Raw genomic sequence first — 20,966 nt, forward strand, 5'->3', positions numbered from 1 at the left:
GGAAATCCATTCCAGCTGGAGTACCCCAGGGCTCTGTCCTGGGGCCTCTTCTTTTCCTGGTGTACACGATCGACCTCCCCCAGCATGTACAAACTCCCACACCAGATGCAGCCAGTTCGACGATGACACGGCACTCATCGCGACGCATTACACGAGGGATTTGTCAGCTGCATTTCTCCAACGTGCCGTGGACGCAGCAGGACGATGGTTGAAGGATTGGCATCTCCTCGTTAACACCACAAAAACCGTCGTCCTTTCCTTCCAACCCCAACACACCATCCACATCACGCTCCACTCGACTCAGCTGTAGCAGGTCCACCAACATAGGCACCTTGGTGTTACACTCCAAGACGATATGCGATGGACCCAACACATCATAGAAACCACCAACAAAGCCAAAAACTACTACACCAACTCCACAAGACACGTGGCACACAATGAACGCTTCCAGCCTATTGTTAATATACACGACCTACATCCGACCCGTTCTCGAATATGGCAGCCTTGCCCTCTCCAACACCACACAGCAACAGCGGGACACACTGGAGAGAATTCAACACCGTGCTATACGCATCTACCTTCGGATTCCCCTCTTTGCACCAGTTCACCACAGTTCCCTCCTCCATCATGCAAAGCTCCCCACCCTTAGCTCACGACTCCTTGTTAAACAAGTCCTACTAGCATGGGACATCCACCACCCAACCTCCCCACCACACCTACAACAACCACATCTTGCACCACAACGTCAACACCAACCATACACCCTTCGACAGACAAGGACCTACTCCATCGGACACGCACACACAAACAGGCACCGAGATTCCCCCATCAACAGTGCCCTCAACCTCTACAACTCACTCCCTATCGACATCCTCGTAGAAATTCTTTCCGAAACAATGCATCCAGTCTCCTTTTGAGCAGTACCTGTTCCTGCTCCGCGCATCCCCCTGGTTTCTGATATCTCGAACGTGTACTTTTAAACTATCTCGATCACCCCTGCTAACGTTATTGCCCCCGCTTGTTTTTCATGATCCATTGCTTCTTGCCTCACCGGTTAATTTCCATCTAGCTGTTTCTGGCTAAAACCAGTTCTATCGCACTTATCAATCATCCTTATTGGCGTCACGCCATCGTGGAATAAAAGAAAAATAGACAATACTTCTCTCGTCCTGTTCGTAACGGAGTTTATGACGTTCCAGAGCTTACGCGGGTTCTGACTGGACGCGGCACATTGCGCTCGGAAGAAATCGTTCCGCTTTCGGTGATAGGCATTTCTGGCGCTTGAGCGTGCTTGCTTGAACTGTACGTGAAGATGCATTTGGTTCGACGGCATTACTTTCAATCCAGACTGTGTATGTTTAACTGCCTCGTAAATTCAGTCATAATGCCGATCCTTCTATACAATCGCGGATTGTGGACTCTGTCCAAATTGCTGAACGACAAACTTGACAAAGGGGAACGGAGGAAGCTACGCGTACTGCTGCAACGCATCACCAATAACAACTTATACACAGAAACAAAACAATCTCCAGTTAGTGCACATGTCGGCGACGCAGGCTGCTGTGGTTTGGCCATGTGGTGCGAGAGGGTCCAGAATCCGCCTCGTTCCAAGCACTGGCGCTATTCATCAACACAAACGACATGAAAAATACCCGTGGCCGTCCACCATTGCGGTGGATAGATACGATTCGGCACGACTCGTGACCTGAAGGCAGCGGATCTCTCTGTGGAGAGTGCTCTCCAAGCTGCAGGAGATAGACTAACAGACAGGAGCAGAGTCGACGCATCTTACTTGGCTTGACACTGTTGACAGATGCGTCGACTCTGCTCCTGTCTAACAGGTTCAGGAAAGATGCGAGCTGTGTGTATTATTATTATTATTATCATCATAGTATTTTCCAACGTAAGGTCCCGGGGTCCTGCTATCGACAGTGGTAGACTCTCTACGCGAAATGCTTTGGATCTAGGAAGACCCTAGTCTGACGAGAGTACTGCACACTGCCCTACCAGCTAGCATCTCCATTGTTTCGGCTGGACGCGATTCCAAAATTCCCGATTAAATCTGAAAGATGAATCCTGCAAACTTGGCCGATTTCGTCAACGATGCGGTTGAGGGTCCGCTGTTGGCGAGGAGGTAGTGCAGCACGGATCGGAGGACTCGCCGAGAGAGAGAGAGAGAGAGAGAGAGAGAGAGAGAGAGAGAGAGAGAGAGAGAGAGAGAGAGAGAGAGAGAGAGAGAGAGAGAGAGAGAGAGAGAGAGAGAGAGAGAGAGAGAGAGAGAGAGAGAGAGAGAGAGAGAGAGAGAGAGAGAGAGAGAGAGAGAGAGAGAGAGAGAGAGAGAGAGAGAGAGAGAGAGAGAGAGAGAGAGAGAGAGAGAGAGAGAGAGAGAGAGAGAGAGAGAGAGAGCTGAGAGAGAGAGAGAGAGAGAGAGAGACAACAGATCTTTGGAAATTGCTGAATGTCGAGGACCCCACGGCTGAGCAAGCTGGTGACAAATGCATGCCGCAGGGGCAGATCCAGGAGGGGATCCCCCTAAATTTCGCAAATGTAATGCAGTACTGGCAACCATATGCATGTCCCATGTACATGTATCAGCTACCGGTATTCAGTTTTGACTATACTGGAACCCCTGAAAAGAGTACTGGATCCGCCGCTGTGCCGGGTAGTGTTCCCCACGGTGATGAACTCAGACCCCTTGCTTTCAAACACACACTGGAGGTAGGTCCACACTGTATGCCTGGAATAGGTTGTGTTTCGTCAGGCTTTGACATGTTCCTTTTCTTCTCAGTATTCTCGCTCGTATAGTACTCCACTTCTATGATAATATTGCCTATGCTGTTGCTCATTAGGATTTTGGCAAATTCTATCCTTCGCTTTCATATAACTGGGCCAGGAACCCGTTTGACCTTGCGAAGTAAAATATAATCAATCAATCACTCGCACAACAGGGATCTCGTAGACGCATACAATAGTGTTCCGACTGGGGAGAGGGTGCGCCTTTGCCGCGTTGGCAAGACAGTGGATACCATCGACCCAATCCCTCACTCTGCTGCGGACGAAAGGAGAGACTCTCTCTGAATCACCAACGTGGCTACCCAGGAAGCGACCAGAGGTAATGACTTGCACCTTGAGATTGCCAAAGATTGTCTTGGCGCCAAGTTGGCGGCCTCCACGAGATGAGACTTGACAATCACCATGGCCACTGAGGACTCAGCGAAGTACCAAAACGCTGGACGGTGCCCACGGAAGGAGTGGAACCACTCCATCATCAGGGGCTGCTTGCCGATTGCATACATCCACATGGCTAGCAGTCAGCCCAGTGTTGGTCTTTCACGGCTGAGGATGGTATGGGTGCATTTGAGAATTTCGAGTCCTTCAAAATTACCACTCGGGAAAGCCACGATAGCAGTTGAAGAGGAACCTAACCTTGAACAGCTTGGCCTCAGTGAAAAGATCCTGCAGTTCCAGAGAGCGGCTAGACCACTGATATTCAGCCATATATTAAAACATACGACATCATTTCGTTCGCTAATTACCGCTACCCGTCGTCTCACGTGGCTTCAGAATATGTTACGAGAGATAGGAAAGTCTCCAGCAGGCAGCGCATCCATCGTCAGGAAGTGGAAAGAGCAAACGGCATGGTCCTTGGTTGAGGTAAATGCTGAACGTTTGATTTGTCCCAACCAAGATTTCAGCACTTGGTTCGTCACGATTTTCGCTTGCAAGCTAACGTCTCCGCACTCCAGCTTTCTCCTGTAGGTGTCACGTCCCAGTACACAACGGAGAGGACTACTAATAAACAATTCACGGCACTAACAGCATTGAGCACAGCACTTGTTTCACTTCGTGAATACAATAAGACAACTAAAAATACACAATTCTGCAGTGATCAACCTTCTCTCTCACGGAGCTAAGCAGAATGTGCGTCATCACCTGTAGTCGCCATGGAAACGCAATCAGAAAATCGGCGATATGGCAAGTAGTTTGCAATATCGTACGGAGGCGAGAGATATCATCGGAACAGTCTTTCATCTGAGCCCTACTTTAAAAATCGATGCAGCTAGACAGTACCAGCGCTGACATCGGAACATGATGTTACATGATGTAGCTGGTCTGCACCTGGCCCGGGAGTACACAGTGGCGTACCCAGGCCAGGGGGGGGGGGGGTGCTAAGCTTTAGTGCTCAAGCACATCCCTCAAAATTTTTCGACATAGGCCAACTCGATGTACCCATGCCACTAAAAGTACCATAACTTTGCAACCGATTGTCCGATTTACGCAATTGACGGCCCATTGGAAAGGCCTGGAGTGTGGCTATGCATTGAGATTTGATTGAATTTGATACTCAGAAAACTGCGTTGTGCCCAAACTCTGAAAGAAGAAATGGGGATTTTCATAAAATTAGACTTTTGAACGCATTTTTTTGGTGGCACAATTATCAGATTTTTCTAACTGATTTTTTGCTTTTCACTCGCTGTCGTCACTAGTTGATCATACTTTACCATGTTACATGACCCTTCATGTGCCAGGACAGAGGGTTATCCATATTGTCAGGGCCTCGACCTGTTCTATTCCGATTTCCCGGGAACACTCCGATCAGTTGTTCCGACAAACCAACTGAAACCGATTGTTCACGAAAGTGTACTTATCTGTTGTTTCGGGCCCTTGAAATCCTAAAATTGCTATGGCTTCTAAAGGGGTCGCTGCCCCCTTGCCTTCCTGCCATTGAACACCTCAGACACTGCTTCTGATTTCTACCAACGGAAAAGTGGCAGCCCTTTGCTACTATCCTGTTTGTGAAGCTACCACCGTCCAAATGTCCACTTGCCTCTTCGGAGCTTTTTCTGTGACTGCTGCCAGAAGTTGTTATGGTAGTTTTGCTAGCTTCTCGCCCCATTCAATGTGTGAAGTATTGTAAGTTGTTACCGTACTAGTACTTCAAAGTACATTAGTCAAATTGAAAATGTTTTTGTGGTATGATCTAGCAAGAGTAGTATCTCTTGGACCTAGCTAACAGAGGAAGTACATTTTGTCTCCACAGGGACAAAGGGTATGTTTGGGATTGGGTACTTCAAGGCCACATGGTTGCTCCATACTAGTACTACAGAACAGATCCTGCATTTTCCCTCGACTTGGTATATCATGGTAAATACTTAAACGTTAAATAGCGCACTAAAGGTAAACATCAAGATATCAACCTTCCATGTGTCAAACGCACAGAAATAATGCATTATTCAGTTCTTTGGGAAAAGGTTGGAGCACCCCTCCCTCATTCCAGATCCTGCGTAGATCTACGCCCCTGAGTACATGTAATACAATTATGGCATTGCACTACTCCTTGATCTGCACTGCAAGACTCTCGTGAGGCCAATTCAATTTTACTTTTGTTCCAATTGACGTACAATTTCGCCAGACATTAAAAATGACGTGCAGCTCAACCTCTCCACAGACAGTCGGGCGCTGATTCCGCCACGGCAAGTGAAGACCGATAACAAGAGTGCGTAAGACACTTGGCGATAACGATAGGACGTTTACCGTACTGATATGCGTGGACCCAACTCAGCATAGCCATGAAAATAGGAAGACCCCAGGCTGAGGCTCTCCCCCCCCCCCCCCCCCCCCCGAGTTCTTCTGCACTTGATAATGCTGTACAGTGTACTGAGTAGACAGAGCACTACAGCCAGCTGACAACATCCCAACATGCTCGGATGGCGGAATTAGCCACTTTCCAGGTACAGTCGTCCCTCTCTAATCCGGCACTTGTTAATCCGGAACCCTTGCCAACCGGCGCACTTTCTGATGAAACCGATTTTTTTCGTTCAATTCCTACATCGTAATCCGGCACTTGAATTCCGCCTCCGGCAGTGACTTTTTGAAACGAATCGCTCAAACTGCACGTAGTTTGATTTCATAATCCGGCAGTCGTAAATCGCGTACCGTACAGGTGCACTCCTTGCCAGGCCAGTCTGGTCAGTGCCGCGCGCGCGGGGCCACTTCAGAGTTCAGTTATCGATCGAATTCAGTTGACAACTGTACTCGACCTCGCGCGGGAGAGTTCAGTTCGGTTGGTTGTTAGGACTTTTCCGAACCCGAACTCAATTTATACCGGTACAAAGAGAAAGACCAAGGAACTACAAGTTACGCTATACTGTCCACTAACACCACCAGTTACTAAACAATCAGCGACGATGCACGACACTGACCGACGGTACTGACGTTCTACAACTAACTGGCTAACAGCTCTAGCACATCTTGGATGCGCACTCCAACAGCCTTCCAACTCTGGCACAAGCATCCCGTGCACTTGCTGATGCAATTGTTTGCTTCGAAGGACATCCGTCGTTCGACCTGCATGATGTCGACTGCTTGCGTGGCCTTCTCAAGAGGGTCAATGTTGTCCAGGAGACAACTGCTAAGCAGTCAACCATACTTTCTTATTTTAGCAAGGAGTAGTGTCCTGCCAATTTTCAGGTCTGTGTGTGTGTGCGTGTGTGTGCAAGAGTACATGTGAACATGTTCTCTGTTTTACTTTATCACTGTGTATATTCCTGGAGAACAGTTGAGAATATAAAGTTGTGCACCAAAATTAATACTTGGATCGACACGGAAAAACCCTGCGTTTTGACGTATGACACATGCATGCAATTGGGTAGGGCCGGGTCAGAGGGCGGGATTTCTTAATCCAGCACCCTCGTTAATCCAGCAGAAAACGCCGTAGCAAAAGGTGCCGGATTAGAGAGGGACGACTGTACAGTACAATAAATCAACGCAAGGCAGACCAGCAAAGCTGGGAGCAGAACACAAGTACATACTGGCAACTGAAATCCGACCCCCTGCGCGGTGCGCTTGCATCGCAAAGACCCGAAATAGAGGCCGCTAGAAAGTGCCCAGGGGGTCGAATTTCAGTTGCCAGCACTGTGCTGCTCCCCTGCTTGCAGTCGGCCATGCAGTAACACAAACTATGGCATTACATCATTAGAGAGGTTAAAAAGATGCATGTTATTTCTTACGTGACGCGAAAGTTCAGCGCGCGTGAGTTTTACGCCAAATTCGACGTGAAATAATTGCACGTCATGTCAGAAATAACGCGCATCTTTTAAATTAACCTCTCTAATCCTGTTCAAACGGACATTAGAGAGGTTCTGCTATACGTGAAACGTAGAGAAATCACGTAGAGAGCAGGTGTCTGGGTTAGAGTCTACGGCTTCGCGTGTTTTGGCTCCAGATTTCTACGCGGAGATGAGGTTCTCTACGTTGTGGCACACGCAGGGAAAATGCGTACGGATTTGCTGGGTATCGATCAACTGCATGCAGAAAACTGCCAAATATGGAAGGGGAAATTCCCAGTACACATTCCACGTGACTTCTCTAGGTGAAACGTAGAGCAGAACAGCATTTCTTTACGTTACGGGAACGCGAAGAAAGTTCGCGTGATTCTTTGCGTCGCGTTCCCAAAACGTAGAGCAGAACCTCCCTACTGTCACAGGAATAACGAGGAGCACAACGTCATGTACTGCCAAGAAGCGCCTGTAGGCACTTGTAAGCGATGCTAGGAAACGGACCTCAGAACCAAAAGCCCATGTATGCTACCCATTGGTATGTAGGTAAAGAGCGTTCCGGGGAGGGCACAATGGGGCTGTTAAGTGTTAATTGGGTTTAGGAATTCAGATGAATAACACATAACGTTACATACACACTTCAACGAAAGTAAGAAAGATTATGAAGGCTGTAAGGTGAGAGACCTGAAGCATTGCAGGAAAGGAAGAATTGATAGACTCACGATGATAAGAAATTTGAAACTAGTACAGAAAATACCGAGGGAAAACATTAGAGAAGTGAAGTGTAGAACTGTGAAAGTAGAGAATAAAATAATGTTACGATAAAATTTAACATCAAGTCGTCGGCCCCGTTCTAGAAAGCAGTTGGTCACATTGTATAGAGTTCGGTCAGTGAAGTAGATTTGCCACGCCAGCATACTTTCAATTGTAGCGTCCAGGCAGCATGAGGCATTACTTTAGAATATTTTGTCAACGTTAAATTGGATTAAAAAGAACTAGAGAAGAAAGGAACACAAAGAATACTGTAAAGTGGGGGGGGTCTCTAGACTGTCAACAGTTTCACACCATGGCTGGTAGGAAGTATGTGGTCGTATTATTTCCGCTGTATTGGCAGAAGGCAACAGGAAGCAGGCAGTGCACGTATCGCTTACAAGCCAACTCCAACGATAGGGAACGGGACGGTAGCGGTAATATCTCCCCCTCCCCCCCCCCCCTGGTTGGGCTTGCACAACACCCCCTGCAAGGTGGGGGGGGGGGAAATCTCACAATGACCTTAGCACACTGGCACCATTGGGACTGGGACAGCGGTGATACCCCCCGCCCCCCCCCCCCCCCCTGGCTGGCACAACACGCCCTACAAGGCAGGCAGGGGGCGGGGGACAGATCTCAAAATGACCGTAGCACACTGGCGGAATGTCACCATGCCGACAATCCGGTTGAACACAAGGGGGTGGGTGGGGGTCTTAGGATGAGTTAGGCGTATTCATGGTGGGCAGGAACTACTTGCAGATTGCAGGAAGCACTTACAATGAATTAACAATTGTAGTGGGTGCTCTATTACCAAGCAGAGCAACGTCAAGGTTAAGCTATTCAATATACCAGAGGTTGGGCTGGGAACAGGAATCACGGCGGCAGGGAGAGTTTGTGTTGTGCGAGTCGTAGCCTGCATTGTCCCGGGGGGGGGGGGGGGTGAACTCCCTGGGTATCACCAGCAGTTGTGTGAGTCGTAGCCTGTATCCTCCCTGGCCATCAACAGCAGCACAGGGCAGTGTTCCTTACACAGGCGAGTCGTGACTGCCCCGGGCAGAAGGCGTGGGGGAGTCGCGGGCCAGCTTCTCGACAGAGCTGCCGCCGATGGAGTTCCGGTGAGCGGATTTGCTCAGCGCCTGCAGCTTCTCCAGCCTCTGTCGGCGCTTGTCCTGCGTGGCGCCCAGCTTTGTCGTGCCTTGAATCTCGTTGAGCACATTGATCGGAGCGTAATCTGCAATGACCGTCATTAGCCCCTGGATCTTGTGAACCAGGTACTGCTTGTCAATAGTTTCCTAAAGTTAGAGCACAAAGATGCAATGAACAGTCAGGAGAGATAAAGTGAAGAGCATTGAGAGATGCAATGCAAGAGCAAGGGGAGCAAGAAGAGATGGGCAATGCACAAGCCACGGACACGGATACCATGGTGAATTTAGTTGCCAGTGCATGTACACAGCGTACACAGCCCTAGAAAAACACCGAAATCCTAAAACAGGACGTCTAAATCATGCAAACTTTGCTGATTTCCAGACTGTGAAACACGAAAATTTGAGCTGTACGCAAGTCGCAGCTTGGCTGACCTCATCAGGGTGACGTAGTGCACGAACTGCGCTGTTTCAGATCTGATATGCACAGTTGCACACTCTGGTTTATGTACTCTTGATGACAGCAATCTTACTCTCCTAGAGTACGAACAACCGCAAAAAGTTCCTCATCAGAGTACTACACGTACTAGCAAGTACACACTAGTAACAAAGAGTGTGCAACTACTATCTCAAGCTGTGATGCATTCACCCGTTGCGGAATTATATATCATTATTATTGCGTCATTCTTTGGCAGCAGTACGATGAAGTGTGTATGCTTTCTCGTGCTTGTTTTGTAGATACGGTGAGAGTTCATCAGGTTCAGGACACATCGATCTACCGTCCGTTGTTCTGCTTTGACTACCGTAGCTGTGACGTACACATCCTTTGTACTTTGAACTCTGGCTACGCACGATGGCATCAGTGAGCCAAACAGCCGCCAACGACTGATGTCATAAAAAAATTCGGCCGCGGGCTGGGGGGGGGGGGGGGTCGTCGAGTTGCACACTCTTGGCTATGTAGTCTTGCTACTAGCGAGGTCAAGTGTACAGTGGAATCTACGTTTGCCGGATCCTGTACCAAGTGGAACTCTGTTTCGACCGGACAAAATTAATGTTCATTCCCCAAAGAGCGGTGGATCGAATGTGCATCCCTGGATCAAGCAGGACCATGCTTATCATGTCAGGACTGTTTCCACTCCACCAGCGGTGTCCGTTCAGGGCACTTGAATGACACTTGACATATGGCCCATGTTTCTTACCACTTGGTGCTGTTCCTTGAGGCGGCGGTAGGTCTCCTTCTGGGCTTGTTCCTTCGTGTAGTAGTAATAGATTACGATGCTGGACACCATGATAACAACAATAACAACAACAACAACAGCAACAACAAAAATAAGAAAAAAAACTTTCGCAGCAGCAGCGGCAGTGAGAGTTGTGCATACAACATATTGGTTCAGAAAGAAACCATAACATCGCGACACACTAAGTGAGTGAGTGAGAGACAAAGAGGGAGAGCAAGAAAGAAAGAGAGATAGAGAGAAAGTGAAAGAGAGACGGAGAGATCAAGCAGTGGCACAAATTCTTAATTTCTCAACTATCACGAGACTCAGCAAGGTCGAGCTGATAATGACAGACAGAAGACTGAAATGACCACCACTACCAGGATTCAAACGAGACACCTTCGCTATAGACGAGAGGCGGTGCTCTTCCAGTACGGTGGGTTGTTGTTGCCCAGAGTACCAAGACAATGAATCAATAAGCCCATTGTACTTTGCCAAATATGGAAGGTATGAGTAATGCATGTGAGTACACTGGGATCAGCAATGCACTGTTCAACACCCCAGACGACCCAGGTGCATAGGTGGCTGCTGTGTGGGGTGTTTACTGTACACATTACGTCATTGCGCAAAGGGCTTATACAGGCGACAGTACCGGTCTAGCTACGTTTTCCGCTTTCGGAGCTGCACCTGCACCATGACCCTCGAGGGTGGTGGCGTTCCTACGAAAGCGAAACATTGCTCTAATAGATGATATGCCGAATAACGTGCAACTAGACTTGGGAGGGCATTGTAGAGTAGTTGCATACAAAGTTCAAAGTAATTAGTTGTACGGTTACCTGTGACTGGTATTCCTGCAGAGCTCAGGGCCTACCATGTACACATTGTAGTATAATGTGTATGCAAGTTGTGTGCGATGCCCTCTCAAGTCTAGTTGCACGTTATTTGGCATATCATCTATCGAGTCTCTACGCGAAATGTGATCTATTTTTACATGACACGAAACCGTGGAATATATTTCCGTGACACGAGCACACGGCAGTGCAGCACTGACGTACAGCGTGACTATAAAGGCTGGCACGATGAACGGAATGGAGAACAGGACGTTGAACACGGTGGACACCCAGCCGGGGCTGCTGTCGATCAGATCCGATAGCGTGCTGATCATGGACGTTCTCGCACGGAACGGACCGCACATTTCCGACGGCTGAATGCTGTACAGCGACAACAACAACAGCAACAACAACAACAACAACTCGTATTGGCGATGGTGCCATCGTGAGAATAAAGAATTCAAACAAACAAGATGTACATATCAATCCAGCTGAACACGGGTGCCGCATTTCCCCGGCTACAAGTCGCACTCCTATTTTCAGGTGTGAGTCATATTCTTTCAAAGCCCTATGAGTACTGTAAACCACCAATGTTTGCGTCACTAAATTTTTGCGATCGCTCAGAACCAGCGAGTTTACGATGGCAAATATTCGCGGAGCACTGTGGCCACACGTATACACCCACTGTTGAAGTTTGATTTCACGATGGGTAATATTTGCGTCATGCTCTTCTCGCAAAATTAGCAAACAGTGATACGTGGCAAACACTAGGCAGTTTACAGTAAGTCAGATCATCCTGCAAGCAAGTTAGTGGAGCCAGCAAGCAAGTCAAACCAGCCTGTGAGCGAACCAGCTTGTGCGCAAGGCAAAAGCTGCCTAGGAACACCCCTTGGCTCACCTGTAGATGGTGTAAACCAAGGGAGCAACACACAGGATCAGTGTGAACAGCAGCAGAATGATGAACGATGAGCTGTTGCGAGCGGCACGATAGGTCAACTCGGACGGCTTGCAACATCTGATCATAATTTTCTAGAATGCACAAAGACACGTGTGAGCGAAAAGAGAAAGAAGCAGGAGAGATATCCATTCGTTTGAGGGAGGTTTTCTTCAGATCTTTCCCGTTAGCAACTTTCCCTCCAACTGATGGATATCGAGGGAGTTGCAAGAGAGATACTTAAGTATTTAAAAACAAAAACAAAACGAGAGAGCTTGGAAGCTCAGGGCCCTACGCTATGCTTTTTTGCCTTGATGACCTAGACAAAAAAAAGCACAGGGATGATATAAATTCTTTTAAAAAATCCTTTTTTTTAAAGACATAACCTGGGATTCTAACCCGCACTATCGCGCCCTGCATGCATCCCCCGATATACTTCGCATACATACTAATTCTTCCAAGTTGCTTCACATTATGATCTTGCATTTGAAAGCCCTATTTGAATATGCATTGTGGCCAGCCGTCTTTGATGGTACGGTACGGGACAGGTACGATCGAGTGTAATACGACACCGTCTCCCGTACCGTACCATCAAACACAGCTGGCCACATACAGCTGCCCGCAATATTCAAATAGGGCTTTCAAACGCAAGATCATAACGTGAAGCAACTTGGAAGAATGGGTATGAATGCGAAGTGTATGGGGGAATGCATGTAGGGCGATAGTGCGGGTTCGAATCCCAGGATATGCCTGAAAAAATAGGAGAATTGATAAATTTATAACATCCCTATGCTTTTTTGCCGTCAGATACGGGATAGCGCCAGGCGTGACACAAACAAACAAACACACAAATACCAAACGAGAGAGCTTGGAAGCTCAGGGCCCTGCGCTATGCTTTGTTGCCTAGCTCATCGTGTATGTTGTAAGAACTGATGGAAATGCTTTTTCCTTTGATTGGCTACATCATTGTATTGCAAAAACGTTTCAATGAGATACTGAAGTAACGTCTTCTGCATAGCTATGGGACCGGCGCTGACTCTGCCGATCACGGGCGTTCTGGAGTCGACGGGATGTCTGTCCTGACGTTTCCTGGGACCGGCGCTGACTCTGCCGATCACGGGCGTTCTTCTTCTTCTTCTTAATATTATACTGACGGCAACTAACATCCATTCTGATTGCATTTACTGGTCTCCCTACTTCGTATTTCTTTCCAGAAAATCTCCCCATACAGCAGGGAGTCGTTTACATAATATGACTCCCTGCTATACATCTACATGACTGTATATACGTTATAATTATTATGCTATCGGCCTACATGCGATTCCCGGGCTGGTCGACAGGCGGCCCAGCCAGCCTGCTAGTGGGATCTCGGCCTCGCACACAAATCCACACAAAATGTTACTGCACTGAATGCATTCCCCCGATACACTTCGCATATATACTCATTCTCTTGATGGTACCGTACTCTTGATGGTACGGGACAGGTACGGGATAGCGCCAGGCATGTCGATGGCACAAACAAACAAAAATATTGTGGCCAGCTGTCTTTGCTGGTACGGTACAGTACGGGACAGATACGGGATAGCGCCAGGCGTGACACAAACAAACAAACACCAAATTAAAGCTGTGTGGACCCTGGCTAGCGCCAGACGTTACTGAAGTAACGTCTTCTGCATAGCTACGGGAATTAAAGCTGTGTGGACCCTGGCTAGCGCCAGACGTTACTGAAGTAACGTCTTCTGCATAGCAACGAAAAGGTTCCTTTGTGCTGGGGATCAGCTAAGGACAATTCTGCAACCCAGGCCCAAGTTAATTGTTCACAGCAAACTCCCTGCTGTCTGAAGCAACGTCACATAGGGCAGAACAATTGGCAGTTCTGACTGAAGTTATTGCAACTTTGTGCAACACAAACTCAGCAAGACGGAAAAGTTGTAATTCTCGCGGCCCCCTGGCTGCGGCGAACCACCCTTCACTTTGGGTGCTGTTGCTATTGCTGTCTATATCTCTGTGTATGCCAGTGTGTGTGGAGCGAGAAGCCCAAATAGACTGAGAAGTCTGTACATACTGTGTTGGGTAATAGAGAGGCAGCGTCACGATGGATGAGAAGGAGTGACACCCAGATGGAGAGATACAGACAGGGACCGAGCCACCCACCCACAAAAGAGAGAGAGAGAGAGAGAGAGAGAGAAAGAGAGCCATACTACACACATACACACACACACACACACACACACACACAGAAAGAGAGAGAAAGAGAAGACCTTGCCATAAATATAAAGAACGAGAGAAGAATTCCATAGAAGTTCACGTCCTGTGCACTCACTGATTTGACTTGGAAGACCACGAGCAATCCAACAACACACAGCGTCGTGATGAAAGGACTGAAGAAAAAGCCCAGCCTGATGGAACATAAAAGTAAAGAAAAGTAAATTATCGTGTCCGTTCCACGACGGCCGCAAACACCCGATAAACCTTAGCGGCCATGATGGAACATAGCAAGCACAATAACAGCAGTACATTGTAATTTTACAGTAACAACTTGCCAGCTCTGGGCAGGTAGGGACAGAGCACTGCCCGCAACCAGGAATTGCTCGTAACTCAGAACGTGCATACTGCATGCAAGTACGAGTAGACCTTTTTCTGTGCCGCTCAACAATTTTTGGGGACGTTTTCGGTGAAAAACCAATTTTTGTGACTGCAGATGGATCAGAAAGGTGTCCAGTTGACGGACGTGCCCGAATTAGGGGCGTCCGGATCTGGGGAGTTTTACTGTAAAACGCTTAAAACACACGAAGGACATAATTATAATTAAAGTGATAGAACGCAATAGTCTGTGGGTTATGATTCTCTAAGGAGTCACATGGCTAACATACTCAATTTCTTGGCGCATTGTGATCGCATTTTGATTTTCTGCCCTTGCTGGTAAGTGCCATGGCAACCTCAGTTGAGATCAATCAGAGGACTCATGGGAGTGTTCAGAAAATCCGAGCGACACACAAGCAAGGAGAGTGCAATGGTGGCAACTTCACCATGATCCGTAAGGGATCGTCGCAAAAAAAATGCTGTCGTCCCTGAAACAAACATCGTTCCTTTCGTACTCGGACCCCTCCCCTCCCTCTGAAACGAACACAGCTTGCTATGCTGGGCGATGAAAATCGCATGCATGTACATGCCATATGTACAGTGTCTGTCGTCTTGCGATTTTGGCTCGCACCCCTCCACACAAATGAATCATGTGCGTTTCAGGGACGACAAAAAAAATTTTGCGACGACCCGTAAGGGTTGTGGCGTTCTAGCGCATGCCGTAACGTTAGTCTGGTCGACTCTTGCACGAAACATTATAAGAAACCCAATGTGTACATGTAATTACATTCATTTGATAGTACCCAGTGGCCTGGGCAAAAATCCTTGCTTCTACTGGACACGATGGACGTCTAACTGAAAGGGCACCGGTCTGTCATTTCACAATCCTTTTTTTAATTATAGGTTAGTGCATGGCAGGGAGGGCCTTATGGCTTGTTAGTGCCCGACAGGTTAGCCTGAGAGCCGTAGGCCCGAGGGCTACCCTGAAGGGCACAAACAAGCCATAAGACCCTCCCTGCCACGCACTAACTATTTTAGAACGAGGTTACATGCATTATCTCACTTCCATTATGCTTGTGTACCATTATATTGGGTAGTTTTGTGGTTTGTGTGCACAGGAACTTGGTGTGGTATGAAAGAATATTTTCTTCTGCTAAGTTATGGTAACTCAGCACCACTTAGGACTACTAAAAGTAGAATAGAAGCAAATGAAATGCTGGGCTCTTATTGCGAGCTTCATTCTTATTCATACATGTAGCTTGTGGAGCTATTTAGGGGCTTTGAGAGCCCCTTGTCGATACCTCTAATGACTTTGACCTTCGGTTTTATAGGTTTCCGCAAAGGTCCAGCCCTGCAATGGCTCTCATCCTATCTTTCCTGCCGCCACCAGACTGTCAGAGTATCTACCTCCCTATCAGACCCATTACTAGTCGTGTCTGGGGTACCCCAGGGGTCCATACTTGGGCCGCTCCTATTTCTACTGTACGTTAATGACTTGCCAGCCCTTGTACCAAATGTAAGTCTTTTTGCTGACGACACTGCTCTGATGTGCTCCGACAGCTCGGCAGACAACCTCACGGCCTCCATGCAGTCCGGGGTCAACGCTACAGTAACATGGATGGAAACCTGGAAACTGAAGCCTAACCTCGCCAAAACCGAGGCCATGTTCTTCTCTCCCTCTCCCCCCACTCAACTTCTGTATTTTCCTGGTCTAAATAGTACACCTATTAAAGTTGTTAACGAGCACAAGCACCTGGGCGTTATTCTCGACCGCCAACTCTCCTGGTCTCCACAAGTCCAGTCTGTGTGCAAGCGTGCGAGTGCGTCCTTAGGTATGCTACAACCCCACTGCCAACACTTGAATGATAACTGCAGAGAATTGTTCTTTAAGTCGTACATTTTGCCTATATTTGACTATTGCGATATAGCTTGGTGCGGGTTGTCTCAGACTTTACTCCACAGACTGGAGGTACATCAACGCTTGCTTCTGAAAATTCTGTTTCGAAAAGACCAAACATTTGCCTCCCTTTGTCTTTATAAACTTGCTTCCACGCACCCTCTTCTTGCCCGACATCAGCAGCATCTTTGTATCCTTGTGCAAAAAATCTTCCTAGCCCAAGTCCCGAAACATATTGCCAAGTACAACTGGTTTGTTACCACTAGACCAACACGCAATGCCTTATCACTGCCCCGAGCTAGTTCCTCTCTGTTTTTGAAATCCCCTTTCTTCTCAGCATACTCCCTTTGGTCTAACCTGCCTACTAGCTTTAAGACATGCCAGGATATCAGGAAATTCACAGTCAAGCTTTCCACACTGTCTCATCCGAAGTGATCCCATGTATTATTAATGTGCCTCCCTTTCTTTTTCTCTCCCTATCTCCTTTCCCTCTCTGACAGCATCTTTCTTTTTTTTCCCTTTTTAGCTTGCCGTGGTTGGCTATCACCTGACCTCTCATGTTTATTGGCAGTCTTCGGACGGGCCAGGAGATGTTGAATAAATAAATAAATAATAAATAAAGCTGTTGACAAAGGAAATTCGTACAGATGAAAGAATACGGGAGGCAAAAACCGTACACACTTCTGAAATGCGTAGCTTTTAGTAGTACACCGTACATTTTATGCAGAGTTCATTATCTGTACCGTACTATAATGCATACAGGGAGTTGTACGCACCAGTTTCGAGTGTATTCAGCGGGCTTTAAACTAATCCAAGGCCGTCGACGCGTCATCAAGAGTAGTAAAAATAACGATTGAGCGGGCCTTCAACTCTGATAAGGCCCTTGGCGGGAATGTCACTGATTGGTCGTTTCCTGGACAACGAGACAGACCTCGTTCTAAATATTATTACAGGGTGTGACAGAGCTCTCGGCCATTGAAGAAAATGTTGGTATTAGTACTGGGGCCAATTCAAAAAATCGACCTCTAAAATACATGCCTTGACACATGTTGGCTAACATGGATTTTTCGGTGTTATTTGATAGATAATGTCTTCAAGAGCATCTTGGCCCAGTATGGTGTGTCCAATCGCGTCCAAAGGTCCCGAAATCACCCTCGATAGGAATACAAAATTGCCGAAAAAACTAAGTTCTCATCGGCTGTATTCAAGCCTTTTCAAGACTTTCTCGGTACTATATTGACTGGACCTGGGAGGTTTTACCCTTTTATGTGCCAGGAGCTATAGTAACACCGTACATACACAGGATGCGAACCGACGCGTATACTGATTTTGTGCGAGAGTTGGAAAGATTGAGCATCAAGTAGTGTAGTTGTGACATACCAGAAATGTGTTACCTACTCATTTGGACACTTTCTTCAAAGTTTTGCATTGACTCGCTGGCGCTTTTGCTGTCGGAACGTCCACGAATGGATCGATGCTAAATTCAGCAGAACCTTCATTACAATGTCATCTTGGCTCCCCGGAAAAGTAGGCATGATTCCAACAAGGAGCAGCACAACAATTATGTGTGGAAAGCAGGGGAAAGGTCATCATAGCTTGCCAAGCCAGTTGTAACTATTCATAGGACTAATCTACAACCGTGGAAAGTTTCAGACCTGGCTAACTTCATCTGGCTGGAATGAAGGCATTTACTTTGTGAGTACTGCTGCACAGGAGGTGTTACAGTGGAGGAGGATTTGACTCGAATCTACAAGAGCGGCTAGTGTTAGTACCATGATTTGAACACACCGACCGTGGTGATCAGCTACCATTTGCACAAAGCCGATTTACCAGCTCAACAGCTCCAGGACAACTGCCTTAGGAGTGGCATGCTGCAGTGAGAGGGAGTAGCTATGTGGTGTGGAGTGTTACAAAAACGAAATCCGAGTACCTGGAGGTAACCTATCACAATATGCAACACCAGCAGTAGAAGAATCAGTTCCTTGTCACAGAATTTGATGGCTGGGCCTAGGCAGTGTGAAACTGCTAACATTCGACGCGACATGTAATGTACATGTACATGTCCAATAGCCAAGTTTCACTGCACTTTGGAAATTTGTTTTGACACTGTAAAAGTACAGTACTTGTCGCCGTACTGTATCTACTGCTTATTCTGAGCAAAATGAGGTGCTACTTGGCCATATACGTGCCAGTAAAAATGGATATAGGAGCAATTCTAGTTAGGTTTCCATGGTAATAACGGCCTTTTCTATTTTGATGTTTTTCACCATGTTCGGACACAATTCGGCAATCAAAACCTATGCCATCGTGTTCAGGAGGCAAAAACCATCCAGAAATGATCATAAAATCCATGTTAGCAAACATGTGTCAAGTAAAAGTGAGAAATTTCAAATGGGCCCTAGGACTATATCACATCCACCACTACACTGCACTGTGAAACCTTCAAAGAAATAACTGCAGCTAGCATCTTACCATGCCAATGCTTGTGTGTAGCGCAGTTCCAGAACGTTCTTTGCGAGGTTGAAGGTTGGCGGGCCGACCAGGTTGTGAAACCTCTCCCACTTTTCGTCCAGTGCCCTGTATCGAACACAGCCACAGATAGAAGAGTATGTCAGGCACAGATAGAAGAGTATGTCAGGCACAGACAAATCACACAGTGCATACATACAGGAAGATGGCATAGCGAAAATTGGCATGTTGCTCGCCAGCTGCTTTGGGCACAATCCAGATTCATTGACTCAAGAGTTTGGCCCAGTTAACGAACCATAGCACCAAACCAAGTTTTCTGTAACAGGAATAAAGTAGCTCAGGGTAGCAGGAGATAAAGTTACTACAAGTGTCAAAGCAGCAGCAGCAAGCTGAAAGCCAGGAAAATGAAGTGAAGGACAGCACGTGACCAAGTGAAAACAAACACCACACACTCTACATTCACACACTACGCAGAGGAGCAAGTTGTGACTTGAACAAGTTATTTCTGAGAAAAGGAAAATGCTGATGTGAGACGGTACTGCCGAAGCGTGTTGAATAGAATACTCCGGCTACTTTTCACAGACTCACACACCTCCTGTTACTTACTTCCAGACAAGATAGCTGAGCGATGAGAGGATAATGGTGAAAAAGTTGACCAGCAGCAGCTGGTAAATTTCCTGTCCGGCCACCACTTCCCAGCACTGGAAAGAGAAACAAATGACAAAGAACTACAGTCCCTTCAGAAAAGGTTGAGCGCTGGCTCTGGAGAGCTCCCGTGTTTGGCGATTTTGTGGTACACTGTGCAGTGCCGCGCGATTCGAAACTTGAAAGAGCCAAAAAGGCACCTCAACTGGGGTTCGAACCGCAAATGTACTGTTATGCAAGTGGAGTGAACGGCCTGGATTTTCATGGTTTTTACCCAATTCAGGGCTTTGGGGGCACAACCTGGCCGAAATCCTATTCTTGTTATGGCTTGCTTTTTGGAGATTCCGAGAAATAGACTTCAAAAACACAATTGGAAGACCATTCCATGGGGGATTGCCAAAAAAAGGAGACGAAAACTCAAACTTTGACCCGTTTGTGGCCAAAAGCTAGGATATCAACCTTTTCTGATTGGACTGTAAGCTGAGCAATGAACAAGGACAAAATACACAGATGCAAGTGCGCGGATGTAGATCTACATTACACCTGAAACCTGTCAGGTCTCTGCCACAGAAAATTAAAAATACACCTAAATTGTTACACACACCATCTTCAAGTGGTCTCTTCGCTGCAAATTACAATATCGCAATCAAATTTCCGGCCAGGAGCCACCATCAGGATTGAGGAGATAAACAAGTGAGGTGGTATGAAGTGGCTGCAGTGGAGCTTGCGCACATTAAGACACCTAAAATGTTTTACAATACACGCCACAACAGGCAACAGTCAGGAGATGCACATGTATAGCGGCGTACCAAGCAGTCATTGTTGAAGCTAATGCCAAGAGTCGCCCGCCAAGGTGCTCAGTCCGGTTTGATACGTCGACGCCGCCGCAACGGATGACGTCGTGGTCAGCACGGACTGGGCTGGCGTCGGCGGGCCGCCGTTCATGAGATTCTGCTGGTTGGCAATGTTCGCCTGGCAGCCCTGGATCCGATGGAAGAACGTCGCGAGGAAGATGCACAGAGATGCCAGCCGGAGAACGACGGTCCTGTTCAAGGGCCTTATCAGAGTTTTTAAGCCCGCTCAATTGTAATTTTACTACTCTTGATGACGCGTCGAGGGCCTTGGATTAGTTTAAAGCCCGCTGAATATACTCTAAACTGGTACGTACAACTCCCTGTATGCATTATAGTACGGTGCAGATAATGAACTCTGCACAAAATGTACAGTGTACTACTAAAAGCTACGCATTTGAGAAGTGTACGGGTTTTGCCTCCCGTATTCTTTCATCTATACGATTTTCCTTTGTCAACAGCTGGCGGAAACCTATAAAAACCGAAGATCAAAGTCATTAGAGGTATCGACAAGGGGCTCTCAAAGCCCCTAAATAGCTCCACAAGCAATGAATAAGAATGAAGCTCGCAATAAGAGCCCAGCATTTCAT

At 47.3% G+C, this 20,966-nt stretch overlaps 1 protein-coding gene across 1 annotated transcript; it reads right to left on the reverse strand.

The window, feature by feature from the left end:
* Positions 1-8,754: 8,754 nt before the first annotated feature.
* LOC135825129 (transmembrane channel-like protein 7) lies at positions 8,755-20,364 on the reverse strand (the record flags this gene model as incomplete). The annotated part of the gene is made up of 8 exons (XM_065337863.1): positions 8,755-9,100; positions 10,150-10,228; positions 11,223-11,378; positions 11,896-12,026; positions 14,255-14,330; positions 18,884-18,988; positions 19,487-19,581; positions 20,335-20,364. Coding segments are annotated over 8 exons (939 nt in total), but the record flags the coding sequence as incomplete, so codon positions are not given.
* Between the last annotated feature and the right edge of the window lie 602 nt (positions 20,365-20,966).

Source organism: Sycon ciliatum, chromosome 9 (assembly GCF_964019385.1).
Source record: "Sycon ciliatum chromosome 9, ocSycCili1.1, whole genome shotgun sequence".
Taxonomy (NCBI): Eukaryota; Metazoa; Porifera; class Calcarea; order Leucosolenida; family Sycettidae; genus Sycon; species Sycon ciliatum.